Here is a 26697-nt window from a genome sequence, read left to right as displayed (position 1 = left end):
ATTGTTGCCCCATATGGAAGCCTGCTTGCTTTAGCTGGACAAATGGGATTACCTGCACACCTTGTTGACCCTGCTGGGATTATATATCCTTGGAATAAACTGCTGGAATTCTTCATTTCCTCTCCCAGGAACAACTTCCTAGCATGATGAGGCAGCACAGAGGATTTGAGGGGGCAAAGGCTTAATACAGGAATAGAGTGTAAAGCTTTGGAGGAATTCAGATTGATGAACCTCAAATGTCTATTTCAAAATTTCTATCCAGTATCATAATTCAGACCTCCAAGGTTTCTTTCAACTCTGTTACTCTGTTAAATAATCCTCATAAGAAACATTTATTTTTAACAAGGCCACTTACATTGAAGAAAAATTGATTTCCTGTGCATCATAATCTTGGATGACTTTTATTCCAGAAATATGATAGTCTAGGTAACATATATAATGTGAGTGTTGTTGATGAATCATTTTTTTTCAGCCAGTGAGGAACTTCACAATACTGGTAGTCCTTGCTTAACAGTGGTAGTTGGGACAAGCAACCCCATCACTAAAAGCCACATGGTCAGAAAAGGACAGTGTCACACGTGGTCACCTCAACTTATGATAGCAGTAGCAGCTGTCCCAGATTCTGCCGTTAAGCCAATCCCTCCGAGTCCTTAAGCACGCCGTATCAGGGGGCGGGCATCAGCAACTTCCTGCAAGCTTTCCCACTGACTTTGTCAGAAGCTAATAGTGAAGAACACAAAGAGCAAACATACGACCTCAGGTTATTGCAGCCGTCATAACTGAGAGCCCATCACCAAGTGCAAGATATGTGATCAAGTCACAGCAGAGATGCTACTACGATGGCCACAACTACAAGGACCAGTGGTTAAGTTTCCTCATTCAGTGATATCATAACTCTGAATGGTTGCTAAATGAATGGTTAATTGGAAATCCTAAGTGAAGACGCAACAACAAATGTTTTAATCATTTTTAAAAGTTTGCAAACTGTGCTTAAAAAACACAATATGTTTAAAAAGTGTAATTGAAAATTTGTATTCCATTCATTAAAGAATCAGTGTATTGACAAAAGGAAAATCAGTACAGTACTGCACTAGAGTCCCATTTCGAGATTCATACATGAATTACAAACTAAAGAATCAGGCAGACAATGAACATATTTCTTTATAATGGAGTAGAACAGAAGAAAAAGTTGGCTAACTATAAAAAAACTTAAGATCTATTTGTGACCACTCCCATTTCAAAAATATTTAATCAGAAAGACTGCTAGGCATACGTAAAAGAGTTACTTAAGTTACGAAACAAACTATTAACAGATTTTCATCAATGAATTTCTATAAAAATTATCTATGATAAAATTATGAAACATATATTGTAGTAACACTGTTCCAAAACTGGCAGTAGGAAAATATCAAGTTGAAAGAATTTCAAGCAGGATAACTTACCTCTCTAGATGTATCTGGAAGCAGTTCACTTCCATTTCTATGTTCCCCATTATCTGCAGAAACAGGAATGTTGGGACTGAAAATCATAAGGTCACTCTTGGCACCAGCCTCTGTGCTCACCCCTGCCAGGATGTGGCTGTGGCGATTGGAATAGGACCAGCTGCCCACTTCACTGGCACAAACCAGGGTGGCTGTGCCAGGACCATACACCATGGCTCCCTTTGCCTTGGACTGGCATCGTAGAGCCATATAAACAAAAACAGCCAGCAGGAACAGGCTGGAAACAGAGCAGATGGCAATGATCAAATAGATGTTGATTGAATTCACCAGAGACATGAAGCTCTCTCCTGACTTGGAGAGTTGAATATCCGCTTTGATTGTCTGACCACTCGTCACAAGTGACACACTCAGAGTGGCTGTGGCTGAGAGCTCAGGCTTCCCATGGTCCTTCACAAGAACCAGAACACTCTGGATTTTGCCTCCTTCTGACTCATCCAGAGGATATTTGGTACTCACCTCACCGCTATACTGCCCCACAGACCATGGACCATTGCTTTCTTCAACCAGTTCGTACCTGAGCCACGCATTGTAGCCAGAATCCGCATCCAAGGCATGGATCTTGCCTACAATATGCCCAGGCATCATGGGGACCACTAGAAGAATCAGGTTCTCTTCTGATGATCCTGACACGACAGGTGTGTTGTCATTCTCATCCAGCACAAAGACTTGGACAGTCGCATTGCCACACAAGGAGGGCATTCCAGCATCCTTGGCTCTCACCTGGAACTCCAGCAGTTTCAACTCCTCATAGTCCAAGGACTGCAGAGCATAGAGCTTTCCACTCTCCGAATGTACAGAGATGTAGCTTGACAATGGCCACAGCTTCTCGTCTATCCAATAGGTGATCAGGGCATTCTCAGCTACATCTGGGTCCAAGGCAGATACTGTGAAGATGTGAGCACCAGGGGGATTGTTCTCCTTCACAAAGACTGTATAGGAGGGCTGTGTGAAGGCTGGAGCATTATCATTTATGTCACTGATAGGCACTAAGAGGCTGATGCTAGAAGACAGTGGTGGGACACCCTGATCTTCCACTGTCACAACCATCCTGTACTCAGCCACCTGCTCTCGATCTAGGACTGCACCAACAAACAGGGAGTAGTAGTTCTTGAATGTGGACTCGAGTTTGAAGGGTACTCCAGTGGGCAAGAGGAAACAGCTGATTTGTCCATTGGTGCCAGAATCCCTGTCAGAAGCACTGAGGATGGCTACCACAGTCCCTGGAGGAGAGTCCTCTGGCAGTGGCACAGAGAGAGAATTCACAGATATTTCTGGAATATTGTCATTCATGTCCAACACTTCAATGAGAACTTTACAGTGCCCTGATAATGGAAAACTGCCTTTATCTTTTGCCAGAATTGGAAGTTCATAGAATTTACTTTCTTCGTAATCCAATTTTCCAATTACTCTGATGTTCCCAGTATCAGAATTTATACTAAATATCTTTGTAATATGAAGAGCTAGGCTATCTGTAAAAAAATAAGAGATTTCCCTATTAATCCCCTCATCTATGTCTGTAGCATTCAGAGTAATAACTAATGACCCACTAGCTGTATTTTCTAGCAATTTTATCCTATAAACAGATTGGTTAAATACAGGAGGGTTGTCATTAACATCCAGCACATTGATGACCAGCTGAACAGTTCCTGTGAGTTTTGGTTCACCCCCATCAGTGGCTGTCAGTACTAAATGATGCACAGGGCTCTCCTCCCTGTCAAGTGGAACCTTCAATACAAGTACTACAGATTTACTCTCATCTTCATCGTTTCCTGAATCCAGAGCAAAATGGTTGTTTGGACTGAGCTTGTAAGTCAATAGAGCATTAGTACCAATATCTGCATCAGAGGCTCTCTCTAATGGAAACCGTGTAACGAATGTTACAGATTCAGCCATACTCAGGATCTGTTCCCTGGCAGAGAAGACGGGAGCATTGTCATTCATGTCTTTGACTTCCACCTCCACATGGAAGAACCTCAGAGGTTTCTCCACAATCACCTCCAGATGAAGGACACAGTCTGCAGTCTTGGCACACAGCTCCTCCCTGTCTATCCGGGAATTTACAAACAAGATCCCATTCTGCAGGTTTACCTCAAAATAGTCCTTCTCTCCTTTGGACAGCATCCGGAACATCCGAGGCACCAGCTCGCTCACCTCCAATCCCAGATCCTGGGCAATGCGGCCCACAAAGGTGCCGTGCTGAGATTCCTCCAGCACAGAATAATGGAGCTGGCCGCTCCCCATTTTCCAGGCGGTCTGGAGCAGAAGCAGCTGCAGCAGCCCCGTCGGCCAGGTAAGCATCGCAGACACAGGCACAGCACCGCAAGCTCTTCTCTTTTCCTCTAAATACCTTGCCTTCAAGGGGTCAGGAGCGGAGCCCACGTAGCCCAGCCATACTGGCAATGCTTTCATAGGTTGGATCTGTGATTTCTGTGTTCAGATTTCTCTGTTGTTCGATATTTTCCTTGTGGATCTGGCCGGCAGGAATGTCGGTCCCTTTAAGGGAGGGGCTCTGCATTTTCAGTTTCACTTAGAGGCTTTCCTTAGGAAACAGCGACCTCTTGTGACCGCATTTCGAAATGGAGAAACAGACCTCCATTCTTTATTCAGCGTCTGTGATACTTTTTTCCTTTGAGGGATTGCTCTTCCTTTATGTATCTCTGATGTGTAGTTTTACTTCTTTTGTTCTTTAACTATTATATTAATTTAGATCTTACATTCAACCCTTGGTGCTTTCATGAAATGGAATGGATATTTGTCTGCTTCTCTGGCCATCTTTCCCACTGTTCCCAATAGAGGAGCACCAGACAAGTGAGGGGAAGTTGAATTAGTTGCAAACCATTTGAATCAGGACTTTTGACCAAGATCACAAACAGTGTAACATTAATTTCAAAGAACCGCATAAGGTTATTCAAATGCTATGAAAGCAGAAGTACTTTTTAGTTTTATTTCTGAGATCTTGGCTGGATATGCAGCTCTTGAACCTTTTAGGCAAATTTGAAAAGCAAGTTCTCAAAACATGTGATGTCTTAACTGGCTTATTCCTGAAGTAAATTATATGTTGCAATTAATCTAATCTGTGTATTTCATATGACCCCCTGTTTAGCTTATATCATTTTGAACTAAATCTTTTAATATTCTAAGTTATTAATGAAGTCAGAATCTATCAATAATTAGGTAGTGAAACCAGTTTCAAAATTCTATTTGTGTGATCCCTTGAAAATTATATTGCATTGGTATAAAAACTATGCATCTATTTCTCTGGTTTTGCATTTGCATTTTTTTCTTTTGTTTTTCTTTTGTTCCCTTTTTTATTCTGTACTACTTTTTTTTCAAAGCTTTTTATCACTTTTTCCACAACTTATTTTCATATGATCCTGTTTAGCATGTACTAATTTGTACTAAATCTTCTGAGAAGAAAAAAGTACAGAAATTCAAACATTTCCACTTTTATTTCATTCCGTGACTTAAAGAGTCTGTTATTGAATAACCTCACATAACAATTTTCATTAGCCTGTAAAGTAAATTTCATGAACACAATCACAAGTCAACCTTGAATCAAGAGGATCTATCTGACTTTTTACATAAACCTTTACTGTAGTTTTTGTTTGCTCAGATAGAGTTGCCCAAATGACAATGTTTGTCCGTGCATGTAACAGATAGTAATTGTCCTCTGTTTCAAAAAAGATAAAATATTGAAGGGCACACATATACAGATTTTAGACTTGCCTCACTATTATTGCATTTTAGTTTAATAGTTGTAACTTTTTTTATAATGATTTTGGAAAGAGAAATACCATTTGAAGATATTTAAAATTATAGTGAAAAAATTGAATTCATCACTATATTAAAAAATAGGGATTTATCTTTATTTACTTTATAAAGACTGGTCAATATTATGTGATTCTATATGATCAAGGATTAATTATTAAATTTCAAGTATAGTTGTCTGTTTCCTTTTCTCCATTTTTCCTCTGTTTTAAGTATACTTTTCTGATATATTCCCTCCCTCCCTCCTTTCCTCTCCTAAAATGACAAAACCGAAAATAAATTTAGTATGTAAAGTTGCAAGCCTTGGGATCTACTGCCACAGAAGTTTCACTCTAGATATTTGCCTTCAGTTTGATGATTTACTAGCTCTTTGGAAGAGAGGCTCAAGATCCAGAAGGATGTTGATAGACTCGAGCACTGGGCCCTATCCAACAAGATGCACTGAGAAAAGTAAGGTCCTGCACTCAGGAAAAACCAAATGCGCTTGGCTCAACAGTATTAACTGTGAGAGGGATCTAGGTGTCCTAATGGACTTATTCAACTATGAGCCAGCAGTGTGCTGCAGCTGCCAAAAGAGCCGTTGCAATCCTATGATGCATCAAACAGAGGGACAGCATCAAGATCACAAGAAGTGATAATACCGCTTAATAGCACACTAGTAAGGCCACACTTGGAACATTGCATGGAATTCAAGTCACTACAATACAAAAAAGATGTTGCAACTCTAGAAGTAGTGCGGAGGAGAGCAACAAAGATGATTAAGATACTGGAAGCTAAACCATATGATGAATGGTTGAGGGAACTGGCTATGTCTAATATCTCTTTCAACATGTAAATCTTTCAACATTTTTTTCAATAAGTGAAAAACAAGAAAAAAAGCAAGGAAACAACTGGTCCATAAATGGGAGAAGATGGCAAGGAGGTGATGAGCAGCAGGGAGAAAGCGAAAATGCTTAATTCATTCTTTGCATCTTTTCCTTTTTCTTTACATATAAGGGAAAAATAGTCCAACCTATCAAAAGCAGTACCATAAAAGACAGACTAAGAATAAAAGTCGAAATAGGCAACACAATGGTAAGAGAACACCTGACCATTCTAGACAAGTCCAAATCACGAGGACCAGATGGATTAAATCTCAAAATTCTGAAGGAGCTGGCAGACATGATCTTGGAACCACTGAACCATACCTTTCAAAGATTCTGGAGCATGTGTGAATTACAAGAGGATGGAAAAGAACCGATGTTGTTCCAATTTTCAAAATAGGGGGGGGGGGAAATGGATCCAGGAAACTACACACCAAACAGCCTGATATCAATAACTGAGAAGATCTTGAAAAAGATAATCAAGCAATGAATCTGCAAACACTTAGAAACCCAGAAGCTGGCAGATCATGCCAGACAAAACTTACTGCATTTTTTTCACAAAGTCACTAAACTTGTGGATGAGTGAAATATTGTGGACATAGTTGACTTATACAGTAAGGCATTTGACAAAGTAGACCACAGCCCACCTCTCGGTAAGATAGAAAAATTACCAGATGGATTTTTAACTGGCCGACCAACTGCACTCAACTGTAGTTCTTAATGGAACTACATATAAATGGAGGGAAGTGCAGTACAAAGTGGGCTATCTCAAACTTCTGTCTTAGGGCCTGTACTCTTCAACATCTTCATAAAGAATTTACATAACGGGATAGAAGGGGAATTCATCAAATTTGCAGACAACACCAAGCTGTGAGAAACACTGTAGAACTGTTCAAGATCTAGAAAGACCTTGACAGAATTGAACACTGTGCCCTATCCAACAAAATGCAATTCAGTTGCAAGAAAAGGTCTTAGGCAAGAAAAACCTAATGCACAGATATAGAATAGGGGGTACCTGGCTCAACAGCAGTAACTGTGAGAGGGATCTAGGTGTCCTGGTGTACAGCTTTTAAATCGGAGGTACGCGTACCACCTGTGGTACTTTGCCACGTGGCAGGTGGTATGTGACTCCTAGCCAAGTGTAGCAGGGGAGGAGAATGAGCCGAAGTTTGAGGGAGAGGTAGCTGCAGCTGCAGGATTGTCTGGGCTCGGCAGAAGCCCCAGGAGCCAGCAGGGCTCCAGCTGATTGGTTCCAGAACAGACATGTCAAACTCGCAACGTCACATGACATCTGTCACGCAAGGTCTTGGGGCTTTTTCCCCATTGCCAGCAATGGGGTGGGCGTGGTGTCCTCATGACGCGTCCAGCCCATGGGCCGGCAGTTTGACACACCTGCTCCAGATGATTGGCGCTTCCAGAAACAACATGGGAGCTGGAGGTGAACTGAAGAAAAGGGGGGGAGAGGAGAGGCTATAAAAGGTGGTTTGGGCAGGAAAGGGGAAAAAAAGACAACAGGGAAAGAAAAGGAGAGGTCAGCAGTCAGGGAGGAAACAGGGACAGAGAAGCAGCAGCTGTTGCTGGAAGAAAAGATCCCCTGGTTGTTTTCTCCAGCCAGGAGAATGCAATCAGCACTAATGAAATGAAAAGTCGGCATGTCGGAAAGGAGATGGGTTTATTTAGTTCTGGATCAGCTGGCAGCTTGATTTTTGTACAGTTTTTACAGCATTTTGTAATTCAGAGGCTCCTTTGTGTGCTTTGGTTATTGGAATATTTTAGTCTGTATTTTGGGCTAGCAATGAATCCAAAGTGTTGGCTTCCATAGGTTTAATCCCTTTAAACAAATGTAATTAGTTTTACCTCCTTATCTTGAGTCTGTCTATGGCAGGGGTGTCAAATAGACAGGACAAGTCACCAGGAAATCGCGCTCACCCCATTGCTGGCAATGGGGAAAAGCTCCGATACTCACATGACGTCGCGAGTTTGACATGTCTGGTCTATGGCTTTTAGAAAGTTTTCTTTGAAGGTAAACAGGCTTAACTTAAAAGCTTTTTGCAACTGCCAGAGCCTTTCAGTCACAGGTTGGTTGCAACATTGTGACACATGACACACCTGAGGCAGCTTAAAGAGAACCCCCCCCCCAGTTTATGTGTTTCTTTATTTTGTGAACCTTTTTTGCTTTGCACTTGATTCCTGTATCTTTAAGGGTACAGGGAAGGGATTGGGGGGTGCATTCTTACTACACTGTGGAAGGAGAGCTAAGAAGGGCTGACCAGCTAACTCAAGGATCTACAAACTTAGCAACTTTAAGACCTGTGGACTTCAACTCCCAGAATTCCTCATCCAGCCATGATGGCTGAGGAATTCTGGGAGTTGAAGTCTACAAGTCATAAAAGTGCCAAGTTTGAAGACCCCTGAGCTAGCTGGTAGTGGTGTATATTAATAAACATGGATAAATTCATCATACATTTGTCAGTGCAAAGGGAAAGTGTTTCAGCAAAGGAACAGCCACCAAAGAAACTGGTACTTTTTCCTTTTTTTCTACAGTTTGTAATATTTTATTAGATTATAGAATAAAATACAAAAGCAAATAGTAGGACACAGGGGGAGGAAAAAAGGGGGAAAAGTGAGGGGGAGAAGGGAAAAAGAACAAACGTCCTCTGTTGCAGTAGAAGGAAGCATTAAGATTGAACCTCAACTTTTTACTTTTCCATAATATTATAAACTAGCCATTTCTATAACAACAAATGAATCTAATCAGTAACCCCCCCTTTTTTTTAGTCATCAAGTTTTTGACACCTTGCTAAGCACTGGTGGTACTCAAATATTGTCATGTCCTAAAAGTGGTACAATCTGTGAAAGGGTTAAAAAGTCCCATTCTAGTGGACAATCATGTAAATATGAGCCAGCAGTGTCTTGCAGCTGTCATAAAAAAAACCCAATGCAGTCGTAGGCTGCATGAAGAGAGGGTCAGAGTCAAGATAAAATGAAGTGCTAGGTCAACTTGATACTGCATTGCTAAGACCACACTTAAAATACTATATCCAATTTTGGTCACCAGGATACAAAAAAGATGTTAACACTCTACAAAGAAATAACAGAATAATAGAGTTGGAAGGAATGGTGGAGATCTTCTAGTCCAACCCCATGTTTGAGCAGGAGACTATGTTCCATTTCAGACGAATGCCTGTCCAGTCTCTTCTTAAAAACTTCCAGTGATGGAGCACCCACAACTTCTGGAGGCAAGCCATTCCACTGATTATTTATTCTAACTATCAGGAAATGTTTCCTTATTTCTAGGTTGAGTCTCTCCTTAATTAGTTTCCATCCATTGCTTCTTGTTCTGTCTTTGGGTGCTTTGGAGAATAAGTTGAATCCCTCTTCTTTATGGCAGGCCTCTACATATTAAAACACTGCTATCATGTCACCCCTAGTCCTTCAACTTTCATGGAAAACTATGTTTCACCCCTTGGCCAAACCCACATTAGGCTGTGGATAATCCATGGTTAATCAGCAAGAAAAAAGAAAAAGCAGGGAAGAGCAATAAAGATGATTAGGAGACTGGAGACAAAAGTATGCAATGAATGGTTGCAGGGTTTGGGTATGCCTAGTCTAATAAAGAGAAGGACTAGGGATGACATCAAGCAGATTTCTACTTCTTGGTGGGCTGTCACAGAGAAGACAGGATGGACATATTCTCCAAAGTAAAAGAAAGCAAGAAGTATGGGTGGAAACATATTAAAGGGAGATCCAACTAAGGAAAAATCTCCTGACAATGAAAACAATTAATCAAGGGAAAAAGTTGCTTCCTGGAGTTGTGAGTGCTCAATTGCTATAGCTTTTCAGGAATAGACTCGACCACTATTTGTCCAGGATGGTATGTGGTCTTTTACCTTGAGTAGCCGGCTAGACTAGAAGACGTCCAAGGTCCTTTGGAGTCCTGTGATTCTATGAGTTTTTGATCAGTATTCTTTCAATGAATATTTCAACTCAGCTATAGATTCATTGAATCAGCAAGGTATCAGGTTCACATTTAACAAGCTTATTAATCAGAAAGTTACAGCAGGTGTCCTCAACCTTGGCAAATTTAAGACTTGTGGACTTCAACTCCCAGAATTCCTCAGCAAAGTTGGCTGAGGAATTCTGGGAGTTGAAGTCCACAAGTCTTAAAGTTGCCAAGGTTGAGAACCCCTGAGTTACAGTATACTTTGTCTAATGACTTGGTGAAATCAGTATGTTACAGATGTTCATACCATTCCTACAATTTTAATAAGTTGAGTAACTCTTAGAGTAAGAGACCACCCAGCTGACCTTGGCTGATCTCAAGAAAGTAAACATGGCTGAACTGTATGTAGATGGGGGACCACCAAGACATCCCAGGCTTACAAAATAGATTGTGAAGATAAAAAAAAAACCCTCATAGAAGCAAAGGACTGGCAAAGCACATCTGTATTGAGAAAAATGTCTGATTAAATGAACAGAGCCCCCATTTGACATGTTCTTGAAAAATCCAAGCAGATTTTTAGCCTTTACTGCTTAATTGCTCCATGAGCCTCTCAGAATACAACAGGTATCCCTGAGCTCCATCATTTTCAGCTATGTAGGCTTGCAGGCTCAGATTTCCCTGTCAGCTGCCCTTTGCTGAGAATTCGGGGAGCTCAGGACCACACATCTACAACTTGGCAAGGTTGGGAAACACTGCTGAGCTGCCAAAACCTTAGATCCCCAAATCTTATTTTGTTGAAGATTCCCTCCTTCAATCCCCTCATACTTCATCTATTTTCTTGGATTATTCGTTCAGCTACATAAGATAAAGACCTGAGTTTTAATATGACATAATCCTTTCTCACTCCAAAAACACATACTAAGTTGACGCCAAACTTACAAATAAAGTTCTGTGTCATCTAGCACAGTGGTTCTTAACCTGGGCGATATTGCCCCCCAGGAGGCGATTTCATTTTTCAGGGGGGCGATGGAACAAAAAGGGGCAACACGGGGGTGAAGGAACAAAAAGGGGGCAATATGGGGGCGATGGAGCGAGAAGCTTGGGGGACACTTTTGAGACTTTTTCATACAGTGAATCGCTGTATATCTGTCATACAAAAACATCAGATCGCTCGCTATTAGTGGATTGAATTGTGTTTCCAAATGTTCCTCCAGCTATCTTCAGTACAGAACGCCGTACATATGTGAATACGCATCACTTATCTTCATGCGCATTGCGCAGCAGTGTCAACCCATACAGTGGCGCGCCATTGGCCAGAATATGGGAGATACGGGAAAAGGACTGGAAATAAATTATTTGCATCGATATGTCCTGATGACAATTTTAAAGAAAACAAAAAAGTGTTTGCATAAATCGAAGAATTATTTCCTATGTTGTGATTGAGAGGTTATGTTGGGGGAGGGGGGCGATGACAACTTCCTCATTGGCTCAAGGGGGCGATTCATTCAAAAAGGTTAAGAACCACTGCTTTAGCCGATTAATGAAGTTTCAAGGTTTGCAATTTATGCTAGCCATAAATATTGTACAAAATGAGGCATCACATTGAAAACTGATTCATTGAATAATAAAATTATCAACAAAAGAAAAATAATTCAGTAATGTCCACCTGTAAAAAAGACAAAGATAAAAAATACTTTGGCATGGCAAAATGATTATATAAGGTGAAGGGTCTACTTAGCTTTAGTGTCATTATAAGACAGATTCACTTACTGTCAATTAAGTACAAACTTTTCTTTGTATCTTCTTCTTTGTAGCTTCTCAAATTGGAAAAATATTTCTTCATAAAAAAGTATTAGTGATTTGTAAATTTCTAAATTTATTTACCATCAGTCTCAAAAGATAACAATTCAAACACAACATTGTCCCAAGACATAATCCTAAATGATAAGCATTAAAATAGGATGCTGGGCAGATGAGAAGTACTCCAAGAGCTAGACTCACCTTTTTAGTAGAATCTGGGGGAATATCAGTCCCATTGATTAATTCCCCATTATCTGCAAAAACAGGAATGTTGGGACTGAAAATCATAAGGTCACTCTTGGCACCAGCCTCTGTGTTCACCCCTGCCAGGATGTGGCTGTGACGATTGGAATAGGACCAGCTGCCCACTTCACTGGCACAGACCAGGGTGGCCATGCCAGGGCCATAAACCATGGATTCCTTTGCCTTGCAGTGGCATCGCAGGGCCACGTAGATGAGAGTGGCCAGCAAGAAGAGGCTGGAAACAGAGCAGATGGCAATGATCAGATAGACGTTGATCGAGTCCACCAGGGGCACGAAGCTCTCCCCTGACCTTCGAAGATTAATATCCGTTTTGATTGTCTGACCACTTGTCACCAGAGACACACTCAGAGTGGCTGTGGCTGAGAGCTGAGGTTTTCCATGGTCCTTCACCAGAACCAGAACACTCTGGATTTTGCCTCCTTCTGATTCATCCAGAGGATATTTGGTACTCACCTCACCGCTATACTGGCCCACAGACCATGGACTGCTGCTTTCTTCAACCAGTTCGTACCTGAGCCATGCATTGTAGCCAGAATCCGCATCCAAGGCATGGATCTTGCCTACAATATGCCCAGGCATCACGGGGACCACTAGAAGAATCAGGTTCTCTTCTGATGATCCTGACACGACAGGTGTGTTGTCGTTCTCATCCAGCACAAAGACCTGAACAGTCGCATTGCCACACAAGGAGGGCATTCCAGCATCCTTGGCTCTCACCTGGAACTCCAGCAGTTTCAACTCCTCATAGTCCAAGGACTGCAGAGCATAGAGCTTTCCACTCTCTGAATGTACAGAGATGTAGCTTGACAATGGCCACAGCTTCTCGTCTATCCAATAGGTGATCAGGGCATTCTCAGCTACGTCTGGGTCCAAGGCAGATACTGTGAAGATGTGAGCACCAGGGGGATTGTTCTCCTTCACAAAGACTGTGTAGGAGGGCTGTGTGAAGGCTGGAGCATGATCATTTATGTCACTGATAGGCACTAAGAGGCTGATGCTAGAAGACAGTGGTGGGACACCCTGATCTTCCACTGTCACAACCATCCTATACTCAGCCACCTGCTCTCGATCTAGGACTGCACCAACAATCAGGGAGTAGTAGTTCTTGAATGTGGATTCGAGTTTGAAGGGTACTCCAGGGGGAAAGAGGAAACAGCTGATTTGTCCATTGGTGCCAGAATCCCTGTCAGAAGCACTGAGGATGGCTACCACAGTCCCTGGAGGGGAGTCCTCTGGCAGTGGCACAGAGAGAGAATTCACAGATAATTCTGGAATATTGTCATTCATGTCCAACACTTCAATGAGAACTTTACAGTGTCCTGATAATGGAGAATTGCCTTTATCTTCTGCTACAATTGGAAGTTCATAGAACTTACTTTCTTCATAATCCAATTTTCCAATAACTCTGATTTCCCCAGTATCAGACTTTATACCAAACAACTTTGTGACATAATCTAGGCTATCAGTAAAAAAATAAGAGATTTCCCTATTAATCCCCTCATCTAAGTCTGTAGCATTCAGAGTAATAACTAATGATCCACTAGCTGTATTTTCTAGCAACTTTACCCTGTAAACAGATTGGTTAAATACAGGAGGGTTGTCATTAACATCCAGCACATTGATGACCAGCTGAACAGTTCCTGTGAGTTTTGGTTCACCCCCATCAGTGGCTGTCAGTACTAAATGATGCACAGGGCTCTCCTCCCTGTCAAGCGGAACCTTTAACACAAGTACTACAGATTTACTATCATCTTCATCATTTCCTGTATCAAGAGCAAAATGTTTGTTTGGGCTGAGCTTGTAATTTAACAGAGCATTAGTACCAATATCTGCATCAGAGGCTCCCTTTAAAGGGAATCGGGTACCAGATGCTGTTAGGATTTCAGCCATGCTCAGGATCTGTTCCCTAGCAGAGAAGACGGGAGCATTGTCATTCATGTCTTTGATTTCAACCTCCACATGGAAGAACCTCAGAGGTTTCTCCACAATCACCTCCAGATGAAGGACACAGTCTGCAGTCTTGGCACACAGCTCCTCCCTGTCTATCCGGGAATTTACAAACAAGATCCCATTCTGCAGGTTTACCTCAAAATAGTCCTTCTCTCCTTTGGACAGCATCCGGAACATCCGAGGCACCAGCTCGCTCACCTCCAACCCCAGATCCTGGGCGATGCGGCCCACAAAGGTGCCGTGCTGAGATTCCTCCAGCACAGAATAATGGAGCTGGCCGCTCCCCATTTTCCAGGCGGTCTGGAGCAGAAGCAGCTGCAGCAGCCCCGTCGGCCAGGTAAGCATCGCAGACACAGGCACAGCACCCGCAAGCTCTTCTCTTTTCCTCTAAATACCTTGCTTTCAAGGGGTCAGGAGCGGAGCCCACGTAGCCCAGCCATACTGGCAATGCTTTCATAGGTTGGACCTTGGATTGTTGAGATTTTTCTGTTGTTCGATATTTCCCTTGTGGATCTGGCCGGCAGGAATGTCGGTCCCTTTAAGGGAGGGGCTCTGCATTTTCAGTTTCACTTAGAGGCTTTCCTTAGGAAACAGCGACCTCTTGTGACCGCGTTTCGAAATGGAGAAACAGACCTCCATTCTTTTATTCAGCGTCTGTGATACTTTTTTCCTTTGAGGGATTGCTGTTCCTTTATGTATCTCTGATGTGTAGTTTTCCTTTTGTTTTTTAACTATTATATTAATTTAGGTCTTACATTCAACCCTTGGTGCTTTCATGGAATGGAATGGAATGGAATGGAATGGATATTTGTCTGCTTCTCTGGCCCTCTTTCCCATTGTTCCCAATAGAGGAGCACCAGACAAGTGAGAGAAAGTTGAATTAGTTGCAAACCATTTGAATCAGACTTTTGACCAAGATCACAAACATTAATTCCAAAGAACTGCATAAGGTTATTCAAATGCTATGAAAGCAGAAGTACTTTTTAGTTTTATTTCTCAGATCTTGGCTGGATATGCAGCTCTTGAACTTTTTAGGCAAATTTAAAAAGCAAGTTCTCAAAACTCATGTGATGTCTTAAGTGGCTTATTCCTGAAGTAAATTATATGTTGCAATTAATCTAATCTGTGTATTTCATATGATGCTTAGCTTATGTACTAAATCTTGTACTAAATCTTTTGAGACAGAAAAGATAGTGAAATTCAAACTTTACTCTTTTTTATTTCAAATGACTTAATGTCGCTAAATAACCTCACATGAGAATTTTCCATTTTTTTCCTTTATACACACACACACACACACCTACTAAACATCTAACCATTATGAAGAAATTTGTACCTTTATTTTTCACACATCACGACACGTCATGTGACGTTGCGAGTTTGACACCCCTGATCTAGAGGGTTTATCTGTTTTTGTTTTTCAAAAACCTTTACTGTAGTTTTTTATTGCTTAGGTAGAGTAGCTTGAATGTAGAAACCACCAACAAGAAATGTTTGTGCTTATAAAATTGGAATTGTCCAGTGTTCCATCTCCTCCACCCTGTGACCAAGAAAACAAGTTAAAGGTTTCATTAGGCTATCTGTGAAAAATAAGCCAAGAGCCAATGCTGGCACTTATGTTAACACTCAACAATAATTTTCGTGCTCCACAGAACTGAGTTGGAATGGGAGTGTCTGCCATTTCAAACATACGTCACATTGAATAGTAGTTGGGATCTCTATGGCTCTCCACCTTTGTAATGCAATTCATTTGATGGGAGCTGCTTTGCAGATTGGTAACCAAAGTCATCCCAAAACTTGCTAATGCCTTTCTGAGCAACTTCAATATCCTTCCAATATTGAGCCAAATGCTCTCCCATTGTTTTTAACAAGTGCCGATATTCTTTTGCATCTGCAAAGATTTTCTTGTTGTGTATAGGTCAAAAACAAGGGAGGGGACATCCACTACCCCACAACTCCACCACATACCATGTCACCTTCCAGCTTCAGCCCGCCTTTTCATACATCTTAATCAACTGACTGCAATTGTAGACAAAACATCCCATCCAGATACCGTTGCTCTATGTTCACACCAAAAATGAAGTTCAATTCTTTTGGCTTCTTTAGTGCTTGCTGTTTTGCCTCCCTGATCATCTTTTTAACATCTGCCTCTCTGCACATAGTTATTGCTACGTCTTGAAGCTGACTCAGCATACACTGGATTCCCTGGTAAGATCTCCTCCCAGCCACAACTTTAAAGCATAGGCTTTGTTTTCTGCTTCTTGTGCCTTCTCTTCCACAATCCAAGGCACATGTTCTGCTTTCTTCACTTCTTGTTCTGCTCAAGTCTTGAAGCACTTGGATGTATACTTGTCCACTCCAGCTCCATTATCCCAAAAGCATAGCATGAATCCACCTCAGAGGGCATCACGATTCTCAGTAAAGATGTCCATTCTTATGTCATTTGAGTCTTTGGCATTATCTACAAATTTAGCAAGGGCTCCAAGCAAGAATTCATGGGTGATTTGTCTGTCAGCCCCAAAGATAGCTTGTTCCCTTGGGCACATGGGTGATATAAGGGACTTCAATTATTGTGGTTCTGCTCCTAACAATCACCTTCAATGCCACCAAGAGCTACACAAAGAACTTGTTAATTCATGAGAAGGTGGAAACTAAGCGTTTGAATCACTGCAGGTAGAAGACAAACTTGCATTATAGGCAATCAGTTGTTTCATATAGCTTAATTAATCTCTAACGTCTATGGAGATTCTCAATCATCCAAGTTGTAGTTGTCCCAAAGGTGCTTTTCAAAAAGCAACTGGACTTTGTTTTTTCTTGAAAATGTTTCACTTCTCATCCATGAACTGAAGAAGCTTCTTGGATGAGAAGTGAAACATTTTCAAGAAAAAACAAAGAAAGTCCGGTTGTCTTTTGAAAAGCACCTTTGGGATTATTGTCTGCAGTGACGTTTCTTATCTGGCTGAATTGGGTCTGTGACATTTCTACAGGGTCCTAGCCAAAATAATGTGATTAGGGACCTCTACTTGGTAATGGTGATTTGGGAGTTTATAGCCAGTCTCCAGAAATGAAAGTTGTCTCTGGAAGCCGGTTGCCGGGCCCCACACGGCAAACACTGCATGCCAAAATCCTGCTTGGATTTTGAGATGGACCTATTTCAGTCAGATCTCAGAAACAGGGGAGAGTTCTGTCAACAGGCAATAGTGGATTTTGACCTTCCTTGCCAGCTTCCCTATTGACTTTCTGGAGAAGCCGGCAGGGAAGGTTTCAAAAGGTGATCATATTATTACAGGGCACTGGGCAACCAATCATGATGGGGATTGGATTGCTAAATGCCCAGATAACAATCAAGTGACAAGAGGGCACTGCAACAGCCATAACTTTGGATCATTAAGCATACCTGTAAAAATGAAACACCCTCAGAAACTCTCAGCCACAATTTTATCTGGGTTGAGCCCATGAAAATCTGGTGAGAGATCAAGAAGAACCAGTATGACTGCATTACCCTCATCTCAGTTCTGTCAGAGGTCATGAATCAGTCAGGCCAATGATCTCTCTGTGTCATATCCAGATCTGAAATCTGAAAGGAATCCAAATAATCAGTTTCCTCCAGGACCCTCTGTTATGACAACTACAACACCTTTTCAAAAATCTTGTTTCGGAGACTGGTCTAAAATGCTCAAGTACAGATGGATCCAGTGAAGGCTTCTTAAAAACAGCAGGAAAACTGCTATGACTCCTTTCATTTTTCTTTCATTTTTCAGTCAATTATTATCTATCCATTATTATATTAATTCAAGGTTTGAACCTCCTTCTGAGTTTGAAGACTTTTGCAACACTTTCCTTTATTTCCCCAAGTCTATTTCTGTCTTTAGTATTGTTACAGATCTTATAATATTGCTTCTTGTCTCTTCTAAGACTTCTCTAAAATTCTTTGTGAGGTTTCTACCCTGACATCTTTGTATTTCTTGGTTCTGGCTTCTTTCTGGGAAATTTCTATTTTTTGTTCCATGGAACTGTTTATTCCACAGTTCAAAGCAATTCTGGAAGTTCTCCTTCGAAATGTTATGGTTAGTCCCTGGCCACATCTTTGTTCTTATAAACTGAGCTCTTCTACTTCTTCGTACCAATGATATAGTCAATTCAATTGGACTGACAGAAATTGATGTGTGGTTCTCCCACCTCATTTCCATTTTCTAAGCCATGGAGTCCAATTCTATTTTCTTCCTTAATTTTTCTAATTTTTGCAATCCAATATACATACGCAGCATACTTTGCTTCTAAGTTCTACTGAATATTCAAATCACAATTTCACCATAAAAGTTATTGACCGCCTCTTTTTCTGCATCAGTTTTGGGAACATAAACTTAGATAATCAGCATATTAAAGGGTTGTTCAGGAAGCCTAATTAATATTATTTTGTCATTGATTGCAGTGTAGCCAAGTATTGCTCTTGTTATATTCTCCTGATAATAAAGGCAACACTCTTATTGCTCTGTTTTTCATATCCTAAGTAGTCAGCTATGATTAAACATGTTCCATTGCACTTCGTTTCAGTTTTCTAATGCCTATAATGTCAATGTGTGGTTGATCTATTTCCTTTTTCTCTGTGTTTTTGCTTCTTATGTTCCATGTTCCCGCTTAAGTCTGTCTTCAGATTTTGAATTTTCTCCTCCTAAATCAGCAGTTTAGTATCCTGCATGCTTTCATCCAGAGATACCAAAAATACCCTTAGTACTCCAAAAGATCCTCAGCTATTCAATCCAAGGGGCCCAATCATCTGGTACTATATCATCCATGTCTATCCATGCTGTTGGATAGTAGCAACTGTCTCTTCTACAACTTTCTTGTAGAGAAGAATGAGTAACCATGTATAGCTCGGTACCAAGGTATATTCAAAGCCTCCTGTTCTAGTCAGAATCACTCAATCTAGTGCATATATCGTGGGAGAAGTTCCAGATAATCCCACAAGTCCAGACTGAAACCAGGTGGGTTTTTTTTTTATCATAACCTCAACATGAATGAGCAATCTTTAGAATAGAATAGAGCTGGAAGGGACCTTGGAGGTCTTCTAGTCCAGCCCCCTGCTCGAGCAGGAGACCCTATATCACTTCAGACAAGTAACTGCCTAGTTTCTTCTTAAAAACCTCCCATGATGGAGCACCAACGATTTCTGAAGGCAAGCTGTTCCACTGGTTAATTGTCCTCATTATCAGGAAGTTTCTCCTTAATTCTAGGTTGCTTCTCTCTTTGATTAGTTTCCAACAATTGTTTCTTGTCCTGCCCTCTGCTGTTTTGGAGAATAATTTGACCCCCTCTTCTCTGTGGAAGCCCCTCAGATACAGGAATACTGCTACATGTAACCCCTGTTTCTTCTTTTCTTCAGACTAGCCAAATCCAATCTCCCTTTGAATATTAGATTAACTATGACAATCTTTTAGAAAACAATAATATGCCAGAATATGCCAGAAAGTCTCCAGTAAGTCATCTTGCTACTACTTTGATAACTGTAAACTGTAAAACGTGGTATAATTGTCATGGGACAGTTGCTGTGGGGTTTAGTATATTGTGACCACAGGGAATCATTGTTCTAGTTATTTTCTATCATGGATATTTTAAAGTTTATTGTTTATCATGAATGTTTTAAATTTATTGAGGATGTCTTATTGTTTTACATTGTTACGTGTACTGCCATTTTAAAGGCTTTATGATCCTATGATTGGAATAAAAATGGAAGCATACCAATATGACAATTAAAATAAAAATAAAAAAACAAGGTTTAAGAGTCTTTGTAGATCATAATACTATCCCAACTCAGTTTAAGTCACGTACATGGAAAGTACTATAAGAGCATATGATGGATATATGGTGATTTTTTCATCTGCCCTAGCAAATAAATTAATAATAAAAAATAAAAAATAAAATCAGGCTTGTTCTCAAATATTCTTTAGTATTCCTATTCTTATATCAGTGGATAGATAAAGATATAGTAATATTTGATCATGCTCTAATAGCATCAACAATTAACAAAACAATCACACTTTTCTTTCAACATGGTATCAAAATAGATCTTACTAAAGAAGCTGTTTTTAATAAAACAGATTTCTCTCTCTCACTGAACTTACCATTTACAATACTTTGAAGATGTGCATTTGTAGTTATAATATTGCATGCAGCAATCATATATAAATAAGACAAAATATTGAAGGACATACATATCCGCATGATTTAGGCTTGACCCATTATTATCGCATTTTGGTTTAACACTTGTAACTTTCTTACAATGGTTTTGGAAAGAGAAATATAGATTGAAGATATTTAGAATTATATGCAAAAAGCTGAATTCATCATCATATTAAAAATATGGATTTATTATCCTTACATACATAATATAAAGACTGGTAGATTTTATATTCTTATATAATTGAGGATTAAGTATTAAAGTTTCAAGTATATTATTATTTTCTTTTTTCCTTTGTTTTAAATATTATTTTCTTCTGTGCTCTCTCTTTCTCCCACTCAACCCCTCCCCTAAAGTGTTAAAAAGAAAAACAAATTTAGCAATGTAAAGTTGGGAATCATGGGATCTACCATCAAATATTAGCCACAGAAGTTTGACTCTACATACTTGACTTCAGTTTGATGAGTTGCTAATTCTTTGGAAGATAGACTCAAGATTCAGGATCTTGACAGACTTGAGCCATGGATCCTATCCACAAGATGCAGTTCAGTGGTGAGAAAAGCAAGGTCTTACCCTTGGGCAAGAAAAAACCAATGCACAGATATGGAATAGTCGGTAGCTGGCTCAACAATAATAACTGTGAAAGAGATCTTGTGTCCTAATGGACCACCACTTAAGTATGAGCCAATATTATATTGCAGCTGCCAAAAATGTCAATGCAGTCCTAGGCTGCATCAACAAAGGGATAGCATCTACATTGTGAGAACTGATCATATCAAACAGAATAACGGAAGGGATCTTGGAGGTCATCTACTTCAACCCGCTGCTCAAAAAGGAGCCCCTATACCATTCTAGAGAGGTGGCTGTTCAATCTCTTCTTAAAAGCCTCAACTAATGGGGCACCCACAATTTCTGAAGGCAAGCCATTCCTCTGATTAATTGTTCTCACTGTTAGGCAATTTCTAGGTCGCTTCTCTCCTTGATTAGTTTCCATCCATTGTTTCTTGTCCTGCACTTTGGTGTTTTGGAAAATAAGTTGACTCCCTCTTCTTTGCAGCAGCCCTTCAAATATTGGAACATTGCTATTGTGTCACCCCTAGTCCCTCTTTTCATTAGACTGGACATACCCAATTCCTGCAATCATTCTTCATATGCCTCCAGCCCTCCTTTAGCCTCCAGCCCTCTAATCATCTTTGCTGCTCTTTTCTGCACTCTTTCCAGAGTCTCTACATCTTTTTTATAATATGGTGACCAAAACTGGATACAATATTTTAAGTGTGGTCTTACTGTGGCTTTATAAAGCAGTACTAGTACTTCACGTGTTATTGATTCTATCCCACTGCTAATTGGCTTTTTTAGCTGCTGCTACTGCTGCACACAGCTGGCTCATATTTAAGTGGTTGTCCACTAGGACTTCAAGATTGCTTTCATAGTTGCTACTCTTGTGCCAGGTTTCACCTAATCCTTTCTGTACATTTGCTCTTACTTGCCTTAATTTTCTCTACATGAATTTCATTTTGTTAGATAGGGCCCATGGTTCAAGTCTGTTGAGATCCATCTGGATCTTGAGCCTATCTTCTGGATGTTGGCTATTTCTGCCAGTTTAGTGTTTTGTGTGTGTGTGTGTGTGTGTGTGTGTGTGTGTGTGTGTGTGTGTTTGTATACACACACATAAGTATATACGTATATATGTATGATGAACAGTTGAGAAATCTTGGTACATCTACTCCATTAAAGAGAAGGATTAGTGGTGACATAATAGCTGTGAGAGCCAATAGTACTTGAGAGGCTGTTACACAGAAGAGGGGATCTACTTGTTAATGCTTGTTAAAGAGAGGTCCAACCTAGAACTAAGGAGAAAGGTGCTTTTTTCACGAGGTAACTGGACTTTCTTGTTTTTCTTAGAAGATATTTCGCTTCTCATCCAAGAAGCTTCTTCAGCAATGACATTTGACAGTAAGAACAATTAATCAAGTAAATAGTTTGTCTCCTGGAGCTATTGCTGTTCCATACTGTATCTCTTCAAGAACAGACTGAACATCTATTTGTCCAGGATGGTATATAGTCTCCGGACTTGAGCAGGGGGCTGGACTAGAAAACCTCCAAGGTCCCTTGCATTCCTATGATTCTGTGAATTTTTGATCAGTATTCTTTCAATACATATTTCAAGTTACCAAGGAATCAGGTTCACATTTCACATTTCACAAGTTTACTAATCAGAAAGTTACAATGTACTTTGTCAAATGCCTTGGTAAAATGTACCATTCCTACAGTTCCAGTAAAATGATGAAACACCCAGCTGACCTTGGCTGATCAGAAGAATATAAAAGGATGGCTGGAATCTGAGTACATATATGGGGGACCACTAAAAAAACCCCAGGCTTATAAAATAGACTGCGAAGATGAAAATACCTTACAGAAGTAAAAGACAGGCAAAGGACATCTGTGCTGAGAAAAATGTCTGATTAAACGAACAGAGCCCCCATTTGATATGTTCTTCAAAAATCCAAGCAGATTTTTAGCCTTTACTGCTTAATTGCTCCATGAGCCTCTCAGAATACAACAGGTATCCTTGAGCTCCATCTTTTTCAGCTATGTAGGCTTGCAGGCTCAGATTTCCCTGTCAGCTGCCCTTTGCTGAGAATTCGGGAAGCTCAGGACCACACATCTACAACTTGACAAAGTTGGGAAACACTGCTGAACTGTCAAAACCTTATTTTGTTGAAGGTTGCAAGGATTTTCCTCTTTCAATCCCCACATACTTCATCTATTTTCTCAGATTATTCATTCAGCTATATAAGATAAAGACCTGGTTTTAATATGACATAATCTAGGGGTCTTCAAACTTGGCCCTTTTGTGACTTGTGGACTTCAACTCCCAGAATTCTACAAGTCATAAAAGGGCCAAGTTTGAAGACCCCTGACATAATCCTTCCCCACTTCAAAAACATATGCTAAGTTGACGCCACTCTCAAAGATTTGAAGAGAGTTATAGAATATAAGGATTAGGAGGGACCTTGGCTTGGGAACATCACTTGATTCCTTCCAATCTCAAAATGCTGACACTGCAAACATCGCAATGAAAACAGGATAAAAGAATCCACCTAATGGTAGTTAAACTGAGATGGCCATTCCAGTTTGGATTAAAGATCAGTAGTACAAGGAGATCTTTGGTCATTATAGTAATGATGTACTATCCAATTATCAGTTATAATTTCTGTATTATAAATGTATTATTTCTATCCAATATTAACTCCTTTACAATATTATACTTTATTTCTAAATTTCCAACAATATATTAACATATAAACTCTCCCAAACAAACTTACAAGTAAAGTTCTGTGTCATCTAGCAGATTAATAAAGTTTTAACATTTGCAATTTATGCTAGCCATAAATATTGTCACACAAAGTTGAGAATTGATTCATCAAATAACAAAATTATCAACAATAGAAAAAACATTCATTAATGTTTCCTTTCAGATAAATGACAAACTTTCTTTGCACCTTTCTATAGTTACTCAAATTGGAAAAATATTTTTATAAAAAAAGTATTTTGTAAATCAATTTATTTGCCATCAGTGCCAAAACCTAACAATTCAAAAACAACATTGTCCCAAGACTAATCCTAAATGATAAGCATTAAAATAGGAGGCTGAGCAGATGAGAAGGACTCCAAGAGCTGGACTCACCTTTTTAGCAGAATCTGGGGGCACATCAACCCCATTGATTAGTTCCCCATTATCTGAAAAGACAGGAATGTTGGGACTGAAAATCATGAGGTCACTCTTGGCACCAGCCTCTGTGCTCACCCCTGCCAGGATGTGGCTGTGGCGATTGGAATAGGACCAGCTGCCCACTTCACTGGCACAGACCAGGGTGGCCATGCCAGGGCCATAAACCATGGATTCCTTTGCCTTGCAGTGGCATCGCAGGGCCACGTAGATGAGACTGGCCAGCAAGAAGAGGCTGGAAACAGAGCAGATGGCAATGATCAGATAGACGTTGATCGAGTCCACAAGGGGCACAAAGCTCTCCCCTGACCTTTGAAGATTAATATCAGTTTTGATTGTCTGACCACTTGTCACCAGAGACACACTCAGGGTAGCTGTGGCTGAGAGCTGAGGCTTTCCATGGTCCTTCACAAGAACCAGAACATTTTGGATTTTGCCTCCTTCTGATTCATCCAGAGGATATTTGGTACTCACCTCACCGCTATACTGCCCCACAGACCATGGACCACTGCTTTCTTCAACCAGTTCATACCTGAGCCACGCATTGTAGCCAGAATCTGCATCCAAGGCATGGATCTTGCCAACAATATGCCCAGGCATCACGGGGACCACCAGAAGAATCAGGTTCTCTTCTGATGATCCTGTCACGGCAGGTGCGTTGTCATTCTCGTCCAGCACAAATACCTGAACAGTCGCATTGCCACACAAGGAGGGCATTCCAGCATCCTTGGCTCTCACCTGGAACTCCAGCAGTTTCAACTCCTCATAGTCCAAGGACTGCAGAGCATAGAGCTTTCCACTCTCCGAATGTACAGAGATGTAGCTTGTCAATGGCCATAGCTTCTCATCTATCCAATAGGTGATCAGGGCATTCTCAGCTACATCTGGGTCCAAGGCAGATACTGTGAAGATGTGAGCACCAGGGGGATTGTTCTCTTTCACAAAGACTGTGTAAGAGGGCTGTGGAAAAGTTGGAGCATTATCATTTATGTCACTGATAGGCACTAAGAGGCTGATGCTAGAAGACAGGGCTGGAACACCCTGATCTTCCACTGTCACAACCATCCTGTACTCAGCCACCTGCTCTCGATCTAAGACTGCACCAACAGTCAGGGAGTAGTAGTTCTTGAATGTGGATTCGAGTCTGAAGGGTACTCCAGTGGGCAAGAGGAAACAGTTGATTTGTCCATTGGTGCCAGAATCCCTGTCAGAAGCACTGAGGATGGCTACCACAGTCCCTGGAGGGGAGTCCTCTGGCAGTGACACAGAGAGAGAATTCACAGATAATTCTGGAATATTGTCGTTTATGTCCAATACTTCTATGAGAACCTTACAGTGTCCAAATAATGGAGAATTGCCTTTATCTTCTGCTACAATTGGAAGTTCATAGAACTTACTTTCTTCGTAATCCAATTTTCCAATTATTCTGATTTCCCCAATATCAGAATTTATACTAAATAGCTTTGAGACATGTGTAGGTACTTTGTTACTAAAAAAATACAATATTTCCCTATTAATCCCCTCATCTAAATCTGTTGCATTCAGAGTAATAACTAATGACCCACTAGAAGTGTTTTCTAGCAATTTTACCCTATAAACAGATTGATTAAATACAGGAGGGTTGTCATTAACATCCAGCACATTGATGACCAGCTGAACAGTTCCTGTGAGTTTTGGTTCACCCCCATCAGTGGCTGTCAGTACTAAATGATGCACAGGGCTCTCCTCCCTGTCAAGTGGAACCTTTAACACAAGTACTACAGATGTACTCCCATCTTCATCATTTCCTGTATCAAGAGCAAAATATTTGTTTGGGCTGAGCCTGTGGGTTAACAGAGCATTAGTACCAATATCTGCATCAGAGGCTCCCTCTAAAGGGAATCGGGTACCAGATGCTGTTGTGAGTTCAGCCATGCTCAGGATCTGTTCCCTGGCAGAGAAGACGGGAGCATTGTCATTCATGTCTTTGACTTCAACCTCCACATGGAAGAACCTCAGAGGTTTCTCCACAATCACCTCCAGATGAAGGACACAGTCTGCAGTCTTGGCACACAGCTCCTCCCTGTCTATCCGGGAATTTACAAACAAGATCCCATTCTGCAGGTTTACCTCAAAATAGTCCTCCTCTCCTTTGGACAGCATCCGGAACATCCGAGGCACCAGCTCGCTCACCTCCAACCCCAGATCCTGGGCGATGCGGCCCACAAAGGTGCCGTGCTGGGATTCCTCCAGCACAGAATAATGGAGCTGGCCGCTCCCCATTTTCCAGGCGGTCTGGAGCAGAAGCAGCTGCAGCAGCCCCGTCGGCCAGGTAAGCATCGCAGACACAGGCACAGCACCGCAAGCTCTTCTCTTTTTCTCTAATACCTTGCCTTCAAGGGGTCAGGAGCGGAGCCCACGTAGCCCAGCCATACTGGCAAGTTTTCATAGGTTGGATTTTGGCTTGTTGAGATTTCTCTGTTGTTCGATATTTCCCTTGTGGATCTGGCCGGCAGGAATGTCGGTCCCTTTAAGGGAGGGGCTCCGCATTTTCAGTTTCACTTAGAGGCTTTCCTTAGGAAACAGCGACCTCTTGTGGCCTCATTTCAAAATGGAGAAACAGACCTCCATTCTTTATTCAGTGTCTGTGATAGGAATGCTTGCTATTCCTTTATGTATCTCTGATGTGTAGTTTTACTTCTTTTGTTCTTTAACTA

At 40.9% G+C, this 26697-nt stretch overlaps 2 protein-coding genes across 3 annotated transcripts; both read right to left on the bottom strand.

The window, feature by feature from the left end:
• Nucleotides 1–204: 204 nt before the first annotated feature.
• Nucleotides 205–14616, bottom strand: LOC120300182 (protocadherin alpha-5-like). The gene is made up of 2 exons (XM_039325837.1): nucleotides 12078–14616; nucleotides 205–720 (listed from the first exon to the last, which is right to left on the bottom strand). Exons 1-2 carry the CDS (start codon nucleotides 14433–14435, stop codon nucleotides 679–681), a joined length of 2400 nt encoding a protein of 799 aa, XP_039181771.1. The 5' UTR covers nucleotides 14436–14616; the 3' UTR covers nucleotides 205–678.
• Nucleotides 14615–26684, bottom strand: LOC120300178 (protocadherin alpha-1-like). Of its 2 annotated transcripts, none has more exons than XM_039325830.1 (2): nucleotides 23960–26683; nucleotides 14615–15630 (listed from the first exon to the last, which is right to left on the bottom strand). In XM_039325830.1, exons 1-2 carry the CDS (start codon nucleotides 26318–26320, stop codon nucleotides 15541–15543), a joined length of 2451 nt encoding a protein of 816 aa, XP_039181764.1. In that variant the 5' UTR covers nucleotides 26321–26683; the 3' UTR covers nucleotides 14615–15540. The 2 variants fall into 2 exon arrangements, with proteins under 2 accessions (XP_039181764.1, XP_039181765.1); XM_039325831.1 differs by lacking the exon at nucleotides 14615–15630 and having other exon boundaries at nucleotides 23996–24236; nucleotides 24476–26684.
• Between the last annotated feature and the right edge of the window lie 13 nt (nucleotides 26685–26697).

This window comes from Crotalus tigris, unplaced genomic scaffold, assembly GCF_016545835.1.
Source record: "Crotalus tigris isolate CLP2741 ecotype Arizona unplaced genomic scaffold, ASM1654583v1 scf7180000024339.11422700, whole genome shotgun sequence".
NCBI classification, from domain to species: domain Eukaryota; kingdom Metazoa; phylum Chordata; class Lepidosauria; order Squamata; family Viperidae; genus Crotalus; species Crotalus tigris.
The sequence above is the reverse complement of the archived record's forward strand: the minus strand, read 5'-3'. Positions and strand labels throughout refer to the sequence as shown.